The sequence below is a fragment of the Triturus cristatus genome, chromosome 3_1 (assembly GCF_964204655.1).
Source record: "Triturus cristatus chromosome 3_1, aTriCri1.1, whole genome shotgun sequence".
NCBI lineage: Eukaryota > Metazoa > Chordata > Amphibia > Caudata > Salamandridae > Triturus > Triturus cristatus.
The window spans coordinates 1091246156-1091262668 of record NC_140583.1 but is presented as its reverse complement, the minus strand read 5'-3'; the positions used below and the strand labels follow the sequence as shown (position 1 = coordinate 1091262668).

Here is a 16513-nt window from a genome sequence, read left to right as displayed (position 1 = left end):
CTCCTCAGTCACTTGCAATATCCTTAGAGTGAATGACGGGGTACTTTATCCCATATATAGTACATGGTATTCTGCAATCCTGTATTAAAACCAGTCTCTAATTTCTATATAATCGGTGACTTTTGATACACTCAGTCACAGATTATAAAGAAAAGATGTCAGAACTCAAGTGTTATAACTTATTGCAATTGAGTTAAGACATCACCATGCCTCCTGCCAGTAGTCATCTGGAAAGGCAGGTCACAAAGCAGAACTAAATCAGCAGTTTAAAAATGAAATGGGAATGTTGCTTTTCTTTCTTCTACTCTGTCTTTCCAGTAGTAAGGTGAAAGGAGATATTTTTAGCAACAGGTTTCTTTTTTTCACCCCTTAGGTAATTATAGAAAAGTTAGAGTACTCCTGCATGCTTCTGCACATTCTGAGGTACTGCACCATTTTTTTTATCTGACTTGTATTAAACGGATTCTAATATCTTTTTGAAACAGATATCTAACAGCTTTTTTGATGTATTTCATTTTGCAGTATTCTTCATGTTTGCAAACATGCTCTCTCTTTCATATGAAAGAGCTAAGCACCAAGGGTTAAAGTGGTTTGTAATGAAGGTGATGGTGGGACCATGTATTATAAGGTATAAAGTACTCTCTGAAACACATGATAAGGATATTGCAAGTCATCTTGAAGTGCCATTACCTTATGAAAGAATTCGGCCTTCAGCCTTGTTCCTCTATATGGTCATGGAACTCCTTGGTGACTTGCAAAATCCTTATAATGTCCGGCAGGGGACACTTTATCCCAAATATTACATTGAAGGAGTGGTATATCGTCAATTGTTTCCAAAACAATACCTATGCATTGTTTTTCTAATACTGCTAAACTGACTGCTAAATTATTATATTCTTACAGTTTAAAGTGCTTAGCTTCACATTTTTGGTGTTTAAATTAGGAAAGTCTAATAGGGATGTGTAAAGTAACTAAGCTTTTCTCTGCAAACTTTAAAAATATTTTTTCAAAACTTTGAGTCTTTGTGAAGAGAAGTTTTGAAAAAGGAACATTTGGGAGAATAAATTCCTTCTATTGTAGCACGTTTCTGAAAGAAATGCATGCAAAAGGCAACATTTAGCAAGACAATTTCCTTGCAGGAATTTTATCCTGTGGGAGAAGGTAATGAAGAAGAGAGGTTTGTCACCTACATCAAACCGTCGTCTACAAATGTAGCATATCACACGTCCCTAATGTTTAGCAGTAGTGTTCAAAGTTTTACAAAACGACTAGTGTGAATCAAGATATGTATATATGAATTAAGCATTCAATGTTTAAAACGGTCTTTCTCCTAATATAAACTTAGAAGGGCTGGTGTGTGACCTCTCCATACTTTAATTTTCCTACTACAGTTAATGGTCAAATAAGATTTAAGTCTTACATTCAGCAAATCAAAAGCTATAATGACGACAAAGAAAAAACACGTAAAATGGTTTTCTTTCATCACTATTGACACTATTGGCCTTAACTATATTCATTATCGATAACGTATATAATTTGCAGAGAAATATGAAGACTCAAACTAGGACATAGATATTATTGTACATCCATAATATGAAGTTCCAAAATGCATTAACATTTTTAGAGTAAGGGTTTGGTGACTTCTGAATTTGAGCATTAGTTTATTCAATCATAAAGTGAGGGGGTACAAGAAAATAGTTCTCAATGAATTGAAATATAACTTTAGATTGATCTGTAATTTGTCTGATGAATGTTGCTAAGTACATTATTCTGAAGGCGTTCTCTCCATGATGCTTTTGAAGTATTATTGTAAAAGAAAGGTTGACCAACACTCAGAGATACAGGGACTTTAAGGAGAGAATCTCTTCACAGTGATAAATTCAGTAGCCAGTTGCAGGAAAATGATGTGCCGAACCATTAGTAACATGTTAATGAATTCATTAACTTCTTGTTACACATCACACATTGTGGCTACCTAAATGGTGGAGTAAAATTTTGAAAAATTTTGTTTTTTCTAATCTCCTTCCAATTTGTGCTTTGCCATCAAATGATAAAAAATGACAGAGTAGCAGTTTATAAATATAAGAAAACAATGTCAATGTAAAAAAGTATTTTTCTATTAAAACAGAAATAGCATAAACTTTTTAAAACCAAATTTGTGGCATACTACAAAAGTATTATTCGGCTCTAAGGCTCAGCGTTACTTACATACAGTGACTTGTAGGGGACTCCAAAGAAGATGAAAGGAATTGCAATTTTGATCTCAGCAGAACTGCCATCATCCACCTTGGGTGTTTTGGAGTCATTGTGCCAGAATGGATACAAGAGCTCTCTGGAGTGGGCTGTGAGAAGGAGACAGAAGTCACTACTCGTTTTGAAAATCAGTCGTCATGCATCTCGCTTCCTTTCAGATTTGGGTACTGATCCTCTCATGTGAAGCAAAACGAATGGTCGCACTCACTCTTCAGAGAGCTTCTCTGACTACTGACAATCAAGCACAACCACCGCAAACTCCTCACACACACATTCAAAGCACTACATAACTTAGACTCTGCCCAGCTGAACATTTGCATCTACTTCTATCAACCATCCAAATACCTCTGCCTCACAGGACTCCTGCTTGCATACATCCCACACTTACACAGAACCAGATCAGGAGGATGGGTGTTGTATTACATTGCTTTTAAAGTGTGGAATGATCTCCCACTCCACATCAGAGCCCCCTTCTTGAATTCTGCAAGAAGCTAAATACCTGGCTTTTCAATTAAACAACCTACCCTAGGCAGGGTTAGGCACACACACCTGCTCAGAGACAGGATACCCTCTAGGGTGATAGCGCACTTTAAAAAATACACATAGCATAAAATAACACAACACTGACTAGATGAAGAGGAATGCATTTATGCAAACGCACACACAATCACATGCACACAATTACACCTACATACAAAGGCAAACCAAGACATGGCTCCCTACCTCCAAATCAAGACATGCACAAAGACACAAAGACTGCAACCCTCACACTGACTCACAGATACAGGGACCAACAGGGACACATCCACATTCAACCAAACACACACTCTCACACAAAGGTACACCTATAAACATTTGAAGACACCCATCTCCCCAACACACTGACACACACACATATACCACTAAAACACAGCAATACCGATACACATGAACATACATAAGCACAGCTGGACACACCCACAAACAAAAACAAGCACACCTAGCCATGTACATACAAAGATGAAGATAACCACATTCAAACACAGAAGCATACCAATGTATGCATCGCACCTCCAAACCCAGACACATAAAACCACAAACTCATCGACACTCGCACTGATATAGAGATACATGTACGCACACAGATACATCCTCATACAATTAAAGAAAAACACAACTAGATATGCACACATACACAGGTACACATATAGACACTTGAAAACATCCACCACTACACTCTGAACACACATACACCACTCATACAAAGAAATACAGAAACACACACAAACAAATATGCAAGGATGGGCACATCCACATACAAAAACGAACCCATGTAGCCACACACACGCATGGAAACAGACATGCAAACACGCATAGCCCAGGGAGACAGACATAAACACACTGACATCCAAACAGGCAGACACACACACAGATGGGCACTTCAAGCACAGGGAAAATCATACACATTCAAGCAGACATGCACTGCCACACAGACATGTTCACACACATCTTTGCATGCTTTTAATGTCCTATCAATGGATCATGCATGGTAACTAGCAGGGATATAGAGCTCTCTTCTACCTAATTAAGCAAAGGCCTAATAGATGCAATTTGTGAAATCATGGCAGTCCTCGAGCCACAAAATATGTGTCCAGCCTTTAATAGTACAGAGCCCGGCTTTGTAGCCCACATTAGTAGTACTCTGCACAGCTCAGAGTCCACATTTGTGAACCTGTCCCATGCTTTAGATGTCACAATCTATAGTTATGTGTAGAATTCCGCCCCCCAACTTTTGAGGTCCTGTTTAGACTACAGTGTTTAACAGGCCTGGGTGAATTTGTATTACGCCAGAGTAAGTGCAGTCATTTTGGTAATTCCACTTTACTATTTAACATGGAATTACAGATAATTATGTGATTACTCCTCCTCACACAATTAAGAGTAATTTGAATGAAAACATTCAACCCAAGAGCACATTTAGCGAGCGGTTGCTTGCACTCACTATTTGTGTTCTGCTGCATTTAGCGCTGTTCTTAGTGCAAGATGCATCTTAGGGGCATATTAACAAGGAACAGGGAAAATTAACACTAAGGGCACGTAGCGTTAATTTTTTTAACGCGCGCTATCGCTGGATAATATCGCCTGGTTATCGCGTTATTAACAACGCTAACCGCCTAGGCGATAAAAAATCCAGCGATAGCGGCATTTTGGGAGGTTATCGCTGGTAATGCAGCGATAAAACTACAAGGATAGGGATATCCTTGTTGATAGCACATGGTGGACTTAGCCATGTAATCCACCTCCCATTGGATTACATGGTTAAGTCTGAAAATTAGCAGACTTTAAAAAAAAAACCAGCGTTAACCGTGGTTAGCGCTGCTTTTTTTGTCACTAACAGGGTTAGCGTGAAGCTTGATAATAGGAGAAATGTTGCTTAGCGACATTTCTCCTATTATTTTGCTCTGGAACACCCACTTTGCATCTCATTAGAGATGCAAAGGGAAGCGTAGTGAAAAAGGGTGCTAACTTGCGATTTTGCATGTTAGCACCCCGTTGTTGATAGGGCGATATTTTTATCTTCGCTTCTTTGGCTTTTAAAGCCAAAAAAGCGGAGATAAAGGCCTTGTTAATATGCCCCTAAGTGTCCGTATTGGATGCATAGTTGCATTTTGCGCTAAAAAAATAGCACTTAAACCGGAAGTAAATTGGGGGGAAATCCAACCCCAAAAGCACATTTACCAAGCAAGAGAGGCCGCCTGTGCTCGCTATTTGTTCTCTGTTTCATTTAGCGTTATTCTTCAGTGCAAAATGCATGCTCGAGTCCATTTTGGATACGCTAAGGCATTTTTTGCACTAAAAATAGTGCTAAATTACTCTTCTCACGTAATTCTAGGGTAATCTGGCGGAATTTTCAGGTAATTCTGTGTGATTAAACTACATTGAACCACCCCTAGTGTTTAACTGTGGAAGTTTTACCTGGAATGCAATGCTTATTTTTGGAGGATATGCTCATGGCTTCATCGGCGGTGCTGGGGCCACATTAGGAAGATGCATGTTAATGCTGTGCTCTTCTATGGGAAAAGTGGATTGAGCAAATCTAGGGCACTATGGTAAACCCTGGAACCTATGTCAGGATTATTGTGGCCAAAGGTGCATGCAGAGGCATAACTACATTATAGCGCTGAACTCTAGAAACTACAGCTAGAGTTGGGTGCCCAGCACTGGTGGTGGTCACATCTGTACTCAAATCAGTGGAAGTATGTGACGTACAGAACTCTACTTTAGGAGGTGGGTGGGTAAAGAGTGGCAGAAAGTGCACTGCGACAAGCAATGTCAGCTCCATTTGAGTACTTTGGACAAACCTGTGGAGTATATTTGGGGGAACCTACAACTAGAGTACACAGCCTCCCTTTGGAGGAGGCAAATCTTCCTTTGTCCCTGTCTCCAGGTAAAAAGGTTATCTTTCTTGCCAGTGAGAAGGAGATTTTGCATCTCCTCTTCAGTCACACCCATACATTCTTAGGGGGACACCATCCACAAACTTCAGCCCTTTAACCTCAAAACGGGACTACCTCTGCTATAAAAGGTGATGATAGGGCGGCAAATGCTAATCGAACACAATGCAAATTGAACCCAAAAAGAGCCTTTGGGATAGCAGCTAAACCACCCAAAGTGTACATTCCACAAAAACTTAACTCAGAAGGTCACCTCCAAGTAGGTAGAGTTTAAGGATGTCCATTGAATGGTCTGACAGTGTTTGCCAACCCCCTGCCTCAATAATAAATTCACGTGTTCTGCTTTGTCTATGTTCTACACTCTCTGTCACTAGCTGATTTGCTCAGTAATTGGTACTATCTCTCGATTAATGCCCAGGAGGTTGGTGCTGTATAAATGGGGGTTGGGGAACTTATACCATGAGGATGTAATTTGGACAAAGTGGCACACTACAGCATCAGAAAGAATGGTTAAGTTTCCTGATTTCCAAAGAGGCGATTACTCACTTTACCAATTTCCTGGTGCTAAACGTCACTCTCAAGATGGACAGGACCTCAAGATGCAAGGAACTGTAATTCCCCTCTGCCACTTAGCCTTGCCCAAGCCCTGAGTGGAGCAAGTAAACACAATAGTCAATTCTTGACAGACAAAACACCCAGTTCCCCTGCAGCAGAATGTTTGCCCTGGAACTGCAGGCAGTGCGTGGTGATGTGCACATCATGCCAAAGGCAGGCAGATGCCACCTGGTCACTGAGTTGGGCCCTGATCGCAGCCCAGAGCACCAGTAGGAACGTTTCAAGTGCTGCCATGCAAGACCATCCCGCCTTCCAATTGCAAGTCTTTACCACACTAACATTGCCTGAAGCTTGCAAGCTATTTTATTTTTAACTGACTAATTCCGAGATCATGGACTTTGCATCATTGCGCACCCGTGACATCAATATTCAAATAGCATCAAAAAAGTCTGTAGCACTCACCTTGGCTGGGCACGAGTATGAAGACGAGTGCAACCCACAAACCATGCAGTGATGCATGAAACATCCTGAAAAGAGAAAAAGGCGTGACCTTACATGTGTGCTGGGCACATGGCAAGCTTTCTCCATAGGATTTTGTGTGCTTCTCTACAAGGTACGACCTTCCACATTTTTTCGTAGTGTTTTTTGCAGGCAATTACCATGTACCAGGATAACTGTCAAAGTTGCTTGCCTTCTCCAGAGACATCTGGGGGCATATTTATCATGGCTTTGCGTCACCCTAGCACTGCACAAGGGAGAACCAAAACCTAGAATTACATTCACCAAGCCACTTGAGGTGATGTTGCGTGGCACTTCGTGGCATGGTAAATGTGGAGTAAGGCAAGGCAGTACAAGTCCCTGAACAAAAACAATCCTACAATGCAGGCACTCTTGTACCATGACGCAAGGGTGCCTGCATTGGCGACGGGCAGCACATTGTGCTCCAATGCAGGCAGAGAGCAGGAATGTGCCATATAAAGGTGTTAAATATGGCGCGTTCCTACCCTCTCCCTTTTACACAGAGCAAGGTGGCTTCTTGCGTTGCCTTGCATGAAAATATGAAAAATATGCTCCATCTTGTTTAGTGGTTAGATTGCCAACTGTGAAGCCAAGAGTCTTGGGTTCTACTCTTTGATAATCAACATTATTTTTATGTGCGTCAGTTTTTCTGAAGCAGCTAATGCCTTTAAACAAACTTGTGAACAACAGGACGGAGCACCATATGCATATGCAAAAAATGGCGCCTAGAGTAAAAACAGGCGATTCATTGAGACCTCTTGACCTTCCTCACGCATTCACTCACCTACTTAACCTCTCCACAACAGTGCCAGCTTCTAATACTGTGCACCATAGTGAGCTATTTGTGCTTCCCACCAGGCTTGCTCTGAAAATTGGCTTGTTATTGCCAACACCCCACATCTCTGATTACTGCCTGCTTCTCATACTGCTTCCAGTGCCAGAACTCCACATTTCCCATCACTGCCAACACCTCACACTTTCTAGCATTGGAAGCATCTCACTTCCCATTGATGCAAGCTCTACACACTGCCAATCAAGTTCTCGCACTGACACCAGTGTCAGCTTCACACATTTCGCAACAAATCAACCGTCTCCTTCCCTACACCTGAAGCAACTCCTCACAATGCAACTCAATACCAGATCCCCACACTTCCAGTCATAGGCAGCACTTCATACTTCCCCTCTGTGTGTTAGCGTTCCACAATATACACATTTGTATTTCTCACTCTGCTGTCAACTGGCTGCCGCTTCCGCTCCCCACCAGGTGAAGGTCCTTGCATGGTCCATCTGGGTCAGCGTCCACTCTGTCAAGCAAAGTCCAGCTCCTCCCACTGTTCACCTGGTCAAGCTTCCCCCTCTGACCCAGTGACATATTTAGACTTGTGATATCCCTAATCTAAGATTGGCCACCATTTAGGAAACCATTTCAGAGAGATATATCCATCAAACCTACCACAGGGCATATTACCAGTAAATGGCCACTCTTAGGGCCAGATTTACCACTTATTCACACAGCGCAGTGCAGCAGCTGCAAATGCTGTGCTGCTTGAAGAGGAGAGAGGAGGGGTCCACCATATTTACAGAAATATGGCACTCTACTCCCCTTTCCCTAGCGCCTCCGTTGAAATCAGCTGCTGTGTGCTACAGAGATACCTTTGTGCCATAAAGCATGGCCATGGGTATCCTTCCAGTACAAAATACTATGCATAGACTGACTTAAACCATTTTCCCTCTTTGTATGTGTGCTGTATGGTGCAGCACATGTACAAAGTCGGAAAAGGAAGGAGAAATTAAAGCATTTCTCTCTTGTTGTGTCTACTTCAAAAGGGCGCTGTTTTTTTACGCTAAACCCTGCCTCATTTATTTAGTAAATAGGGTTTAGCATCAGAAACCTTGGGTGGTTACATGGGAACGCCCATGCTCCACCCTTGGTAAGCCAGCGTAGCGTTAAGTAATAAGCTGCTTTGCGTTACTTTCATGTTATTTCCTGCACTATACAGGTTTGGAGCTAGAAAGTAAATCGGAAAAAAAGATTTTGTGCTGATTTGCTTCATTTTTGTGATGCAAACACCACGTAAAATGTTCGTAAAGCTCCCCATCGGCGTCTATATCTGCACTGATGGCGCCATAGTGCACAAACAAATCTGAGTGCTGTAAGCACAATGGTATGTCTTTAGGAAATCTTATTTGAGTGCCACAGAAGTCTTATATGCTCTGGCTTCCAGCTTTAGAACATATAGTGGCCAGATGTTTCCACAAATGTTTTAGATTGCTATATGGACAGATAAGCTAGGATAGATATAGCACAAAAACTCTCCATCGTAGTTCATTAGAATTGTTCCAAGATACTTTGGGGCAGATTTACAATTCTCCTGCACCACCACTCCTCCATATTTACAAGGAGAGGAAAAGCCACCCTGTGTGAATTTTCCTCTCCTCATAAATATGGCCCCTTCACACGCAGCACTGTGCTTGGAAGGGGCGTTCCATGGGTGTTGCTGTGGGTGTTCCCACGCAACACCCATGGAACAAGACACATTTCCAGATTTACGAGGAATCGTAAATCTGGAGATGCGTGTGAATGTTACGCCACCCTAGAGGTGGCGTAGCGAGGCGCAACGAGGAGAAATGTTTTCATTTCTCCTCGTTTTTTCCTCTTCAATGCGTGCTGCTTTCTACAGCACGCATTGAAAGAGGAAAAAGCCTCCTGTGATTGTTTTTGTGCAGGAAGGTGTCCCTTCCTGCACAAAAACAATCTCCCCATGACGCAGGCATCCTTGCACCATGGTGCAAGGGTGCCTGCGCCAGCGCATGGCTGCAGTTTGTGCGCCAGCGCAGGGGAAGCACACATATGCGACATATTCTTGAAAATATGTCGCATCTCCGTGCTTTCCAAAGTAACGCAGCACGGCGCAGCAAAATGACTTCCTGCACCGTGCTGCGTTACTTTGTTGTAAATCTGCCCCTTTGTATTTATAATAGAGGCTTGAGCACTACAGCTCTTACCCTTGTAGAGGCTCGATGTGGAACCTTGTGGGTCATAGAGAGACCCCATGGAGTTAGGACTGCGTCAGAAGGACACCTGTGATCTATTCTGCTGTAAAAGCAAAAAGGTTCTGGCGGAGATTTAGATCTTTGCTTGAATGTGCATTTACATTTCTTTGGTATTCACAAGCATTCTCAATAGTAGGATTTGCAGGTTTCCTGACGCATTACTGATAATGTATTTTGACTATTCCTGCAGGCTCTTACTCAGAACTGTAGAGTTCTTCATAGCATAGCAGTTTTTATAGACGGCAGGAACCCTCCTGTGTAATTGCATGTTTTGTCATCTCTGTGGGGGAAACATTTTCCCAATGTAGGAAGCTCTTGTCCTTTACTACCAGCAATCTATCTGTTGGTGGTCGGTTTTCATTCGCTTCATAAAAGTGAAGTTACTTCAGCCCTTACCTCTAGTTAATTGTCGACCATTTCCAGGGTGGGAAGGGAGGGTATAAACATTTGGGAATGACACACGTGTACATGTTTGTGGCCGTTCCCAAATTTCCAATTCAAACCACATCTTGGATCACCGACTTCTCGCCCCTTGAGTGGGATTTACCATTCCAAATTTCTCTGAACTCATGGCAGAAAAATCGCAATAGTAAATGCATTTACGTCCAGCAGGAATTCTTTTAGGAACTGATGCCTCGATTAGCTGGGATTTTTTTTATCTCCAAACTTATGTTAATGTCTGAAAATACCTTCGTGATTATGCCTCTACGTTTCCTGTCCTGGGCTTTCATATTACAAGGCATTATTATCCGTTAATGCATGCGATTCAGTGGGACCATTTCAGGATTACAAGAGCCAGAATGCATTACGTTGTTGTAAGATCAAGAATGTAAAAATCTATCAGCCATCAAATCTACCCACTTGTAGGCCTGGCACTCATCTGAATATTGCAGTCATCGGAATATTGCACGAAAAGAAGAAACAAAAAGTTGAGACATGTTTTTAAGCACACGGCACCTGCTGCAACTTTGTGCACAGAACCCAGACATGCCAATTTGTCGCCGAGATCCCTGGACCAGACAACGGGCAGAGGATGCTGGATTTCCATGGTAACCAGGTGTCTGAACAGAGCGCTTCTTTGTGAGGCGGAGGCCTCGACATGGTTAACATAGTGACCCAGGGCAGACAGACTCCGGTGACCCCATGACCTCTGGTATAGTTAGTAAATGTTCAGTGTTCCTTTGTGCCCAGACTGCCCTACCTTGGAAGGGCTGAGCGTGCCAACGCTCTGCTCTCTTCCACCCTCGTTGAACCACCTCCCTCCAGCATGCTGACCTAGTTTTAGAGCAATTGCCTGCTTTTTTAGAATTATATATGATTTATTTTTGCACTCCTTTATCCACACAGTGTCTCTGAGCTCTCTGAAACGAATGCATTGAGGCATGGTGGCACTATATCACATTTATTGCACGACTCGGTGTTTTCTACAGGTATTAGCAGGTCAAACATCACAATATTCTCTGGGTGAAGAGGCTCGGTATGTACTGGGACATGTTGATTTTTGTGCAGCAAGCACTAAAATGAACATGCTATGGCCCATTTCACTGGGGACACTCACAATAGATGCTATTTGTCCCAACCGTTAAATTCCAAAATCACACCGCTAAAAGGGGAACTTGTATTCGAGGACAAAGTACTCGAGAACTACATAGCTAAGTCCCTTTGTTCTGTTTCTCCTTGGAAAATATGTTCAGTCGCTCACTCACTCATTCACAAATCCATTAAGGGATTCTTCAAATCATTCGTTCATTGACTTATTCTTCATTCAATCATTTCTTGATTTGTTCATCCGTTCATTCATGACTTCATTTGGCCATTTGTTGATTGTCTATTCATTCATACATTCATGTATATTTATTCGCGTTTGTTTAATAATTCGTTAATTTCCATATTTAGCCATTCACTGATTCATTCATTCATGTATTTACTTCCCATTGCTTCCTTTCAAAACTAAACAAGGTGCTTCCCAGATTCAAACCTATTGGTGCACTTGAACATTGCCCCCTGCATTTTTTCCAGCAATGTAATAACATATTTCTTCAAGGTTGCTAAATTACAGACGTTTGTCCATCGTAGGATAGAACAAGCCTTTTTTCATCACATAACTTCCAGAGCACACACAATAATTTGTGAACGTCATCTCTATATGGTGGTGACGGTAAAGACCAAAAGAATATAAAAGTAAAAATGTTTTCTACAGCGCTTGCTGTTGGTGTTCAGCGTGTTTATAGTCGCTCTCAGATTTGGAAGGCAAAGGAAATGAGGCACAAGAACTAAGCAAGCATTGGCAGAGCCAATAGCCCAAGCTTACATTTTGAGTGCTGGCTAAAACATCGCAGAAACGCCAGCTGCAGTGAAAAATAAAACATATCCAATTACTTTCTGTATACACTGCATGATGAGATAGCACATTTAATGTGAGATAATTCAGTGTGTCTTTGAGATCTAAAATAGTGCTTCAAATATATCAAGCAAGCACTCCACAGGAGATTAAATGAGGTAGGAGAGTGACATTCCTCTGTGTGGAGTCAAGCCCCATTCTATGTATAGTTTACAGAATTGGTAACAATAGGTCAGTGGACATCTGTGCAGCCAAGCCAGATCTAAAAAATGAGATTTCTCCACAGTGACACAATTAGGCAAAATAGAGTAGCTGGGACTGTAACACAGATCTAGTGACAAGTCAGGTCATCAAAGTTTGATATTCATAACTACTCAGTTTTGTTAGGGATATAAATATCTGTATATTGTTTTCGGCAATGCTGTCATTTCATTGAATTGCATGCATCTGTGCAGGCAATGTGAAACTCTGACACTACTGTGGTGAACTTTGTGCACAAGTGCTTTTAATCACACATTAAAGCAATATCCATATATTCATTTTGCCACCCAATAGATGCACTTCTGTTTTCAGAGAGATTTCCAATGGTAGAGAAATAAATACGCTCACCAGAGATTTCACAAGCGTCTTGAGGCATTCACATGTAAAGTGTGCTATAAACACGTTTGCATTCATTCTTTCATTCCATTGGAAATCCCACTTAATCAGCTGTGTTACATTTTCGGCAGGATGACATGTAATGTTGAAAGTGAAACAGCCGCATGAACAAGTCCCAAAGGCAATCATCTTATTGACTTCACAGCTTACCCATTTCTTGCATGAAATAGGAAATTATTAACATTTATTCCCAAAAATTAATAGTTGGTTCAATATTATTTGTGTCTGTGAACATTGTTGTGCCAATGGTGGGATTTTGTACCCTCTGACAGTCTGATCTAGCAGTGGTTAGGATTACTTCATTTTAGGAGCAAGCACTTGGCACTTTATCTTCTCTAAATTTGGTTGAGATATTAGTGTAAGGAAATATAAAAGGGCACCTAATTCCACTCTTTGCAGTTTAGCCGGCTAAAATCACTTGATATTTGAGCTTTTACAGAAATCACCCCTTATTTTAAAGCCCCACTGTCAGATCACCAGCATTAAGAGACACCTTGTTGTAGTGCGCACTGTACAAAGGTCTTCAATCAGTCACGCGGTCTGGGATATAGCTCAGTGGTAGAGCACTTGACTGTACTGGTGCCCTGTGGAACTAATTAGGTACAGTGACACAATATGCATCAATATAGTCATTGCTCTGTCCAACATGCACTGAGGACAGAAGAACATCATGGCACAATTGATCACATTTACCAAATGTCAATTAGAGGTATAGAAAGAGAAAATAACATTTCAAACCTGCCAAGAGAGTCTGGACAATGTCCTCCCTGCTGTACGCCCAAAGAGCTGGAAAAGGATGCAATCCCAGAAAAACTGGACCCCGCAAGCGAAGAGTTATCAACAATCGTGGAAAAATCATATAAGATCACCTCCTTTCCAATAAAAAATTAAGACAACTCTTGGTTACCGCAGGCACACTGGTGTTCAATCCGTTGTTTCCTATTGATCAAGGCAATCCAATGATGACTTTTTGGGCTGTGAAATCAGAGCGAGGCAATTTCCCTGAAAACGAAACCTTTTTTTAATGGCTTCGGATGGAAATGTCAGCCCCTTGGATCGGAATCCGTCGTCTTTCTGATCGGACTTGCTTTCCTCGGAAAACACAAAAGAGAAAACCCCCTTTCACCTTTCTGGGAAAAAAAGCCGCAATATTGAGTTTCCAAATTAGCATGAAACAGAAAGAGCTTAAGACATGAAACAAAGGCACCGCACTTTACGGTCAAATGAAGAAGCCCACGACCATTAAAAGCTTTTTTTGTCCTGCGACAATCATAGGAAATTGACTTTGCCGGCTTTTCACCAGGAACTGGATTTAATAAAATAAGTTAAGTCCTTTTCTTTAACTCAGCTCTACCATAGCAGAGAGAAGGAGGGGAGAAGTGAGTGTTGATGGAAACCTTTAGGTGCGTGGGAATATTTGGAGGTGTTTCCAATTTAAATTAATGTTTTTTGCCACTACTTCCAATTTAAATTAGTGTTTTCTGCCACTACAGCCAATTTCCTTAATCCCAATATCGCAAAACATGGGAAATTTTTTCCAAACATATTTTGGTGTGAAAGGTCCCTTTTCCAAACCTCAGACAACTCTAATTTGAGTGGCTAATGTGTACACAACACAGTAATTCCTCCACTTTATGCATTTTGGTAGTCAAAGAATCTTAACTATCGAAGCTGTAGTGTGGGATATAAAAGTGGGAGCATGTTGCCCTTCCACCTGATGCATTGTCCCAAAAGCTGCCCTGGCTCTATGCCCATAAGCGCTTTCTTTTCACAACTCCGCTCCTGTGCCCGAAACGTGGAGCCTTGTGTTGGAAAAGGTCCCTGATGGGGCCAGACAGAGGTCACGACTGGAGTTATGTTATGTTATGTTAAGTTGATTTATTGTGCGCACAGCTACTCCAGCCAAGGAGCGTCCCGGCGCAAAGACAAGGAGGAACACAACACAACAAAACAATGACGCCCAAAATAGACAACTAAAAGAGAAAAGTCTTAATCGCTCTACGGAAGGAAAGCAGATCGTCTAACTGTCGGATTTCAACTGGGAGGGTGTTCCAAATTAGTGCAGCTTTCACGCTGAAGGAACGACCCCCCATCCGACAGAGTCTAAATCTAGGGACCACAGCGAGGGCCTGGCCCTGAGAATGGAGGCTACGAGTGGGAACATAAAAGGAGATAAGATTGGACAAAATTTCGGGGCCGATACCTCTAAGTATCTTAAAAGCCAAGCAGAGGACCTTGAAAAGAATACGCTTCCTTACAGGGAGCCAGTGCAAGGATCGGAGGACATTCGCCACCGGGCAAAATCTGGGCAGGCCAACAATGGCTCTAGCCGCAGCATTTTGAACCCGCTGAAGGCGAGTTAGCTCAGCCTGATTCGCCCCAACCAGAAGAGAGCTAGCGTAGTCCAGGCGAGAGATGATAGTAGCCTGGACTACAAGCTGTCTGGTAGGGGCATCGAAGTATTTGAGGACTGGTCTAAGACCTCTTAATAGGCCGAAACAACAAGCAGCTGTTTTTTTTGTATGTCCTGCGAAGGAAAGGCCGGCGTCCAACCAGACCCCCAGATTTTTCACCTCCGACACAGGGGTCGGAGTGGGGCCCAGCTCAGAAGGCCACCACTGATCCCCCCAAAGCTCTACTCCCTTCCCGACAACCATCACCTCTGTTTTTGTGGCATTAAGCTGGAGACAGTTTTCTGTCAACCAGCAAGCCACCGCCTTCAATCCGGACTGAAACCTAGGGGCGTCTAGATGGACATCTCCGCTAAGAGTAACCGCCAGCTGAGTGTCATCGGCATATGAGACCAAAGTAAGGCCCCACTGCCTTGCGACCTCAGCCAGCGGTCTCACGTAAAGGTTGAACAACGTGGGGCTTAGCGAAGACCCTTGCGGAACCCCCATGGCCAGAGTCTGAAAACTGGACGAGAAGGGAGGAATGGCCACACAGAAGGAGCGATTGTCCAGGAAGGAGCGGAACCACTGCAACGCCAGACCCCGAACACCAATCTCCTCTAGCCGATGCAGGAGGATGCCATGGGATACAGTGTCGAAGGCGGCGCTGAGATCTAACAATATCAGCGCCGCCGTCTGACCCGCATCCAACCTAGCACGCAGATATTCCACCATTGCGAGGAGAGCGGTCTCCGTGCTGTGCCCAGCACGAAAACCGTTCTGTGTGGGATCAAGGGCATTGGTCCGGGCTAGATGGTCCGACAGGGCCAGATTGACATGGGCCTCTGTCAACTTTGCCGGCCATGGTAGCAGCGAGATGGGGCGGAAGCTTTCAGGCTTAGACGGGTCTAAGGAGGGTTTTTTAATAATCGGAGACACTACCGCCTGCTTCCATTTAGTTGGAACTACCCCCGACTCCAGGGAGAGGTTGACAAGGGAGCGCACCACAGGGCGCCCCAAAAAGGTCTGGTCTCGAAAGAGAGCAGGCTTTACCGGATCAGATGGAGATCCTGATTTAACTTGCAAAGCAAGTTTGTCAAACCCATCAGAGGTGAGGGGGGGGAATGAAGGCAGGGTGAGCTGACATGATGTCTCGATAGAACTTTCCAGCGGAGCCCCAATACTAGGGAAGGCCCGATAGATGGCTTGGACCTTTCCCAGGAAATAAGAGGCTAGGGCTTCACAATGGGAGACTGAGCTCTCAGCTAAAGGAATAGTCCGTTTGGCCATAAGATCTTTAACCGCTTTGA

General features: G+C 42.9%; 1 protein-coding gene across 1 annotated transcript in view; it reads right to left on the bottom strand.

Annotated features, from left to right (window-relative positions):
• The window catches only part of TECTA (tectorin alpha), a 345850-nt gene extending 339082 nt beyond the window's left edge, over positions 1–6768 (bottom strand). Inside the window, exons 1-2 of the mRNA XM_085646453.1 lie at positions 6705–6768; positions 2209–2342 (exon numbers count right to left, since the gene is read on the bottom strand). Of these exons, the coding sequence (XP_085502579.1) occupies positions 2209–2342; positions 6705–6768 (198 nt within the window). The remainder of the gene's footprint in view (positions 1–2208; positions 2343–6704) is intronic.
• Positions 6769–16513: the final 9745 nt, after the last annotated feature.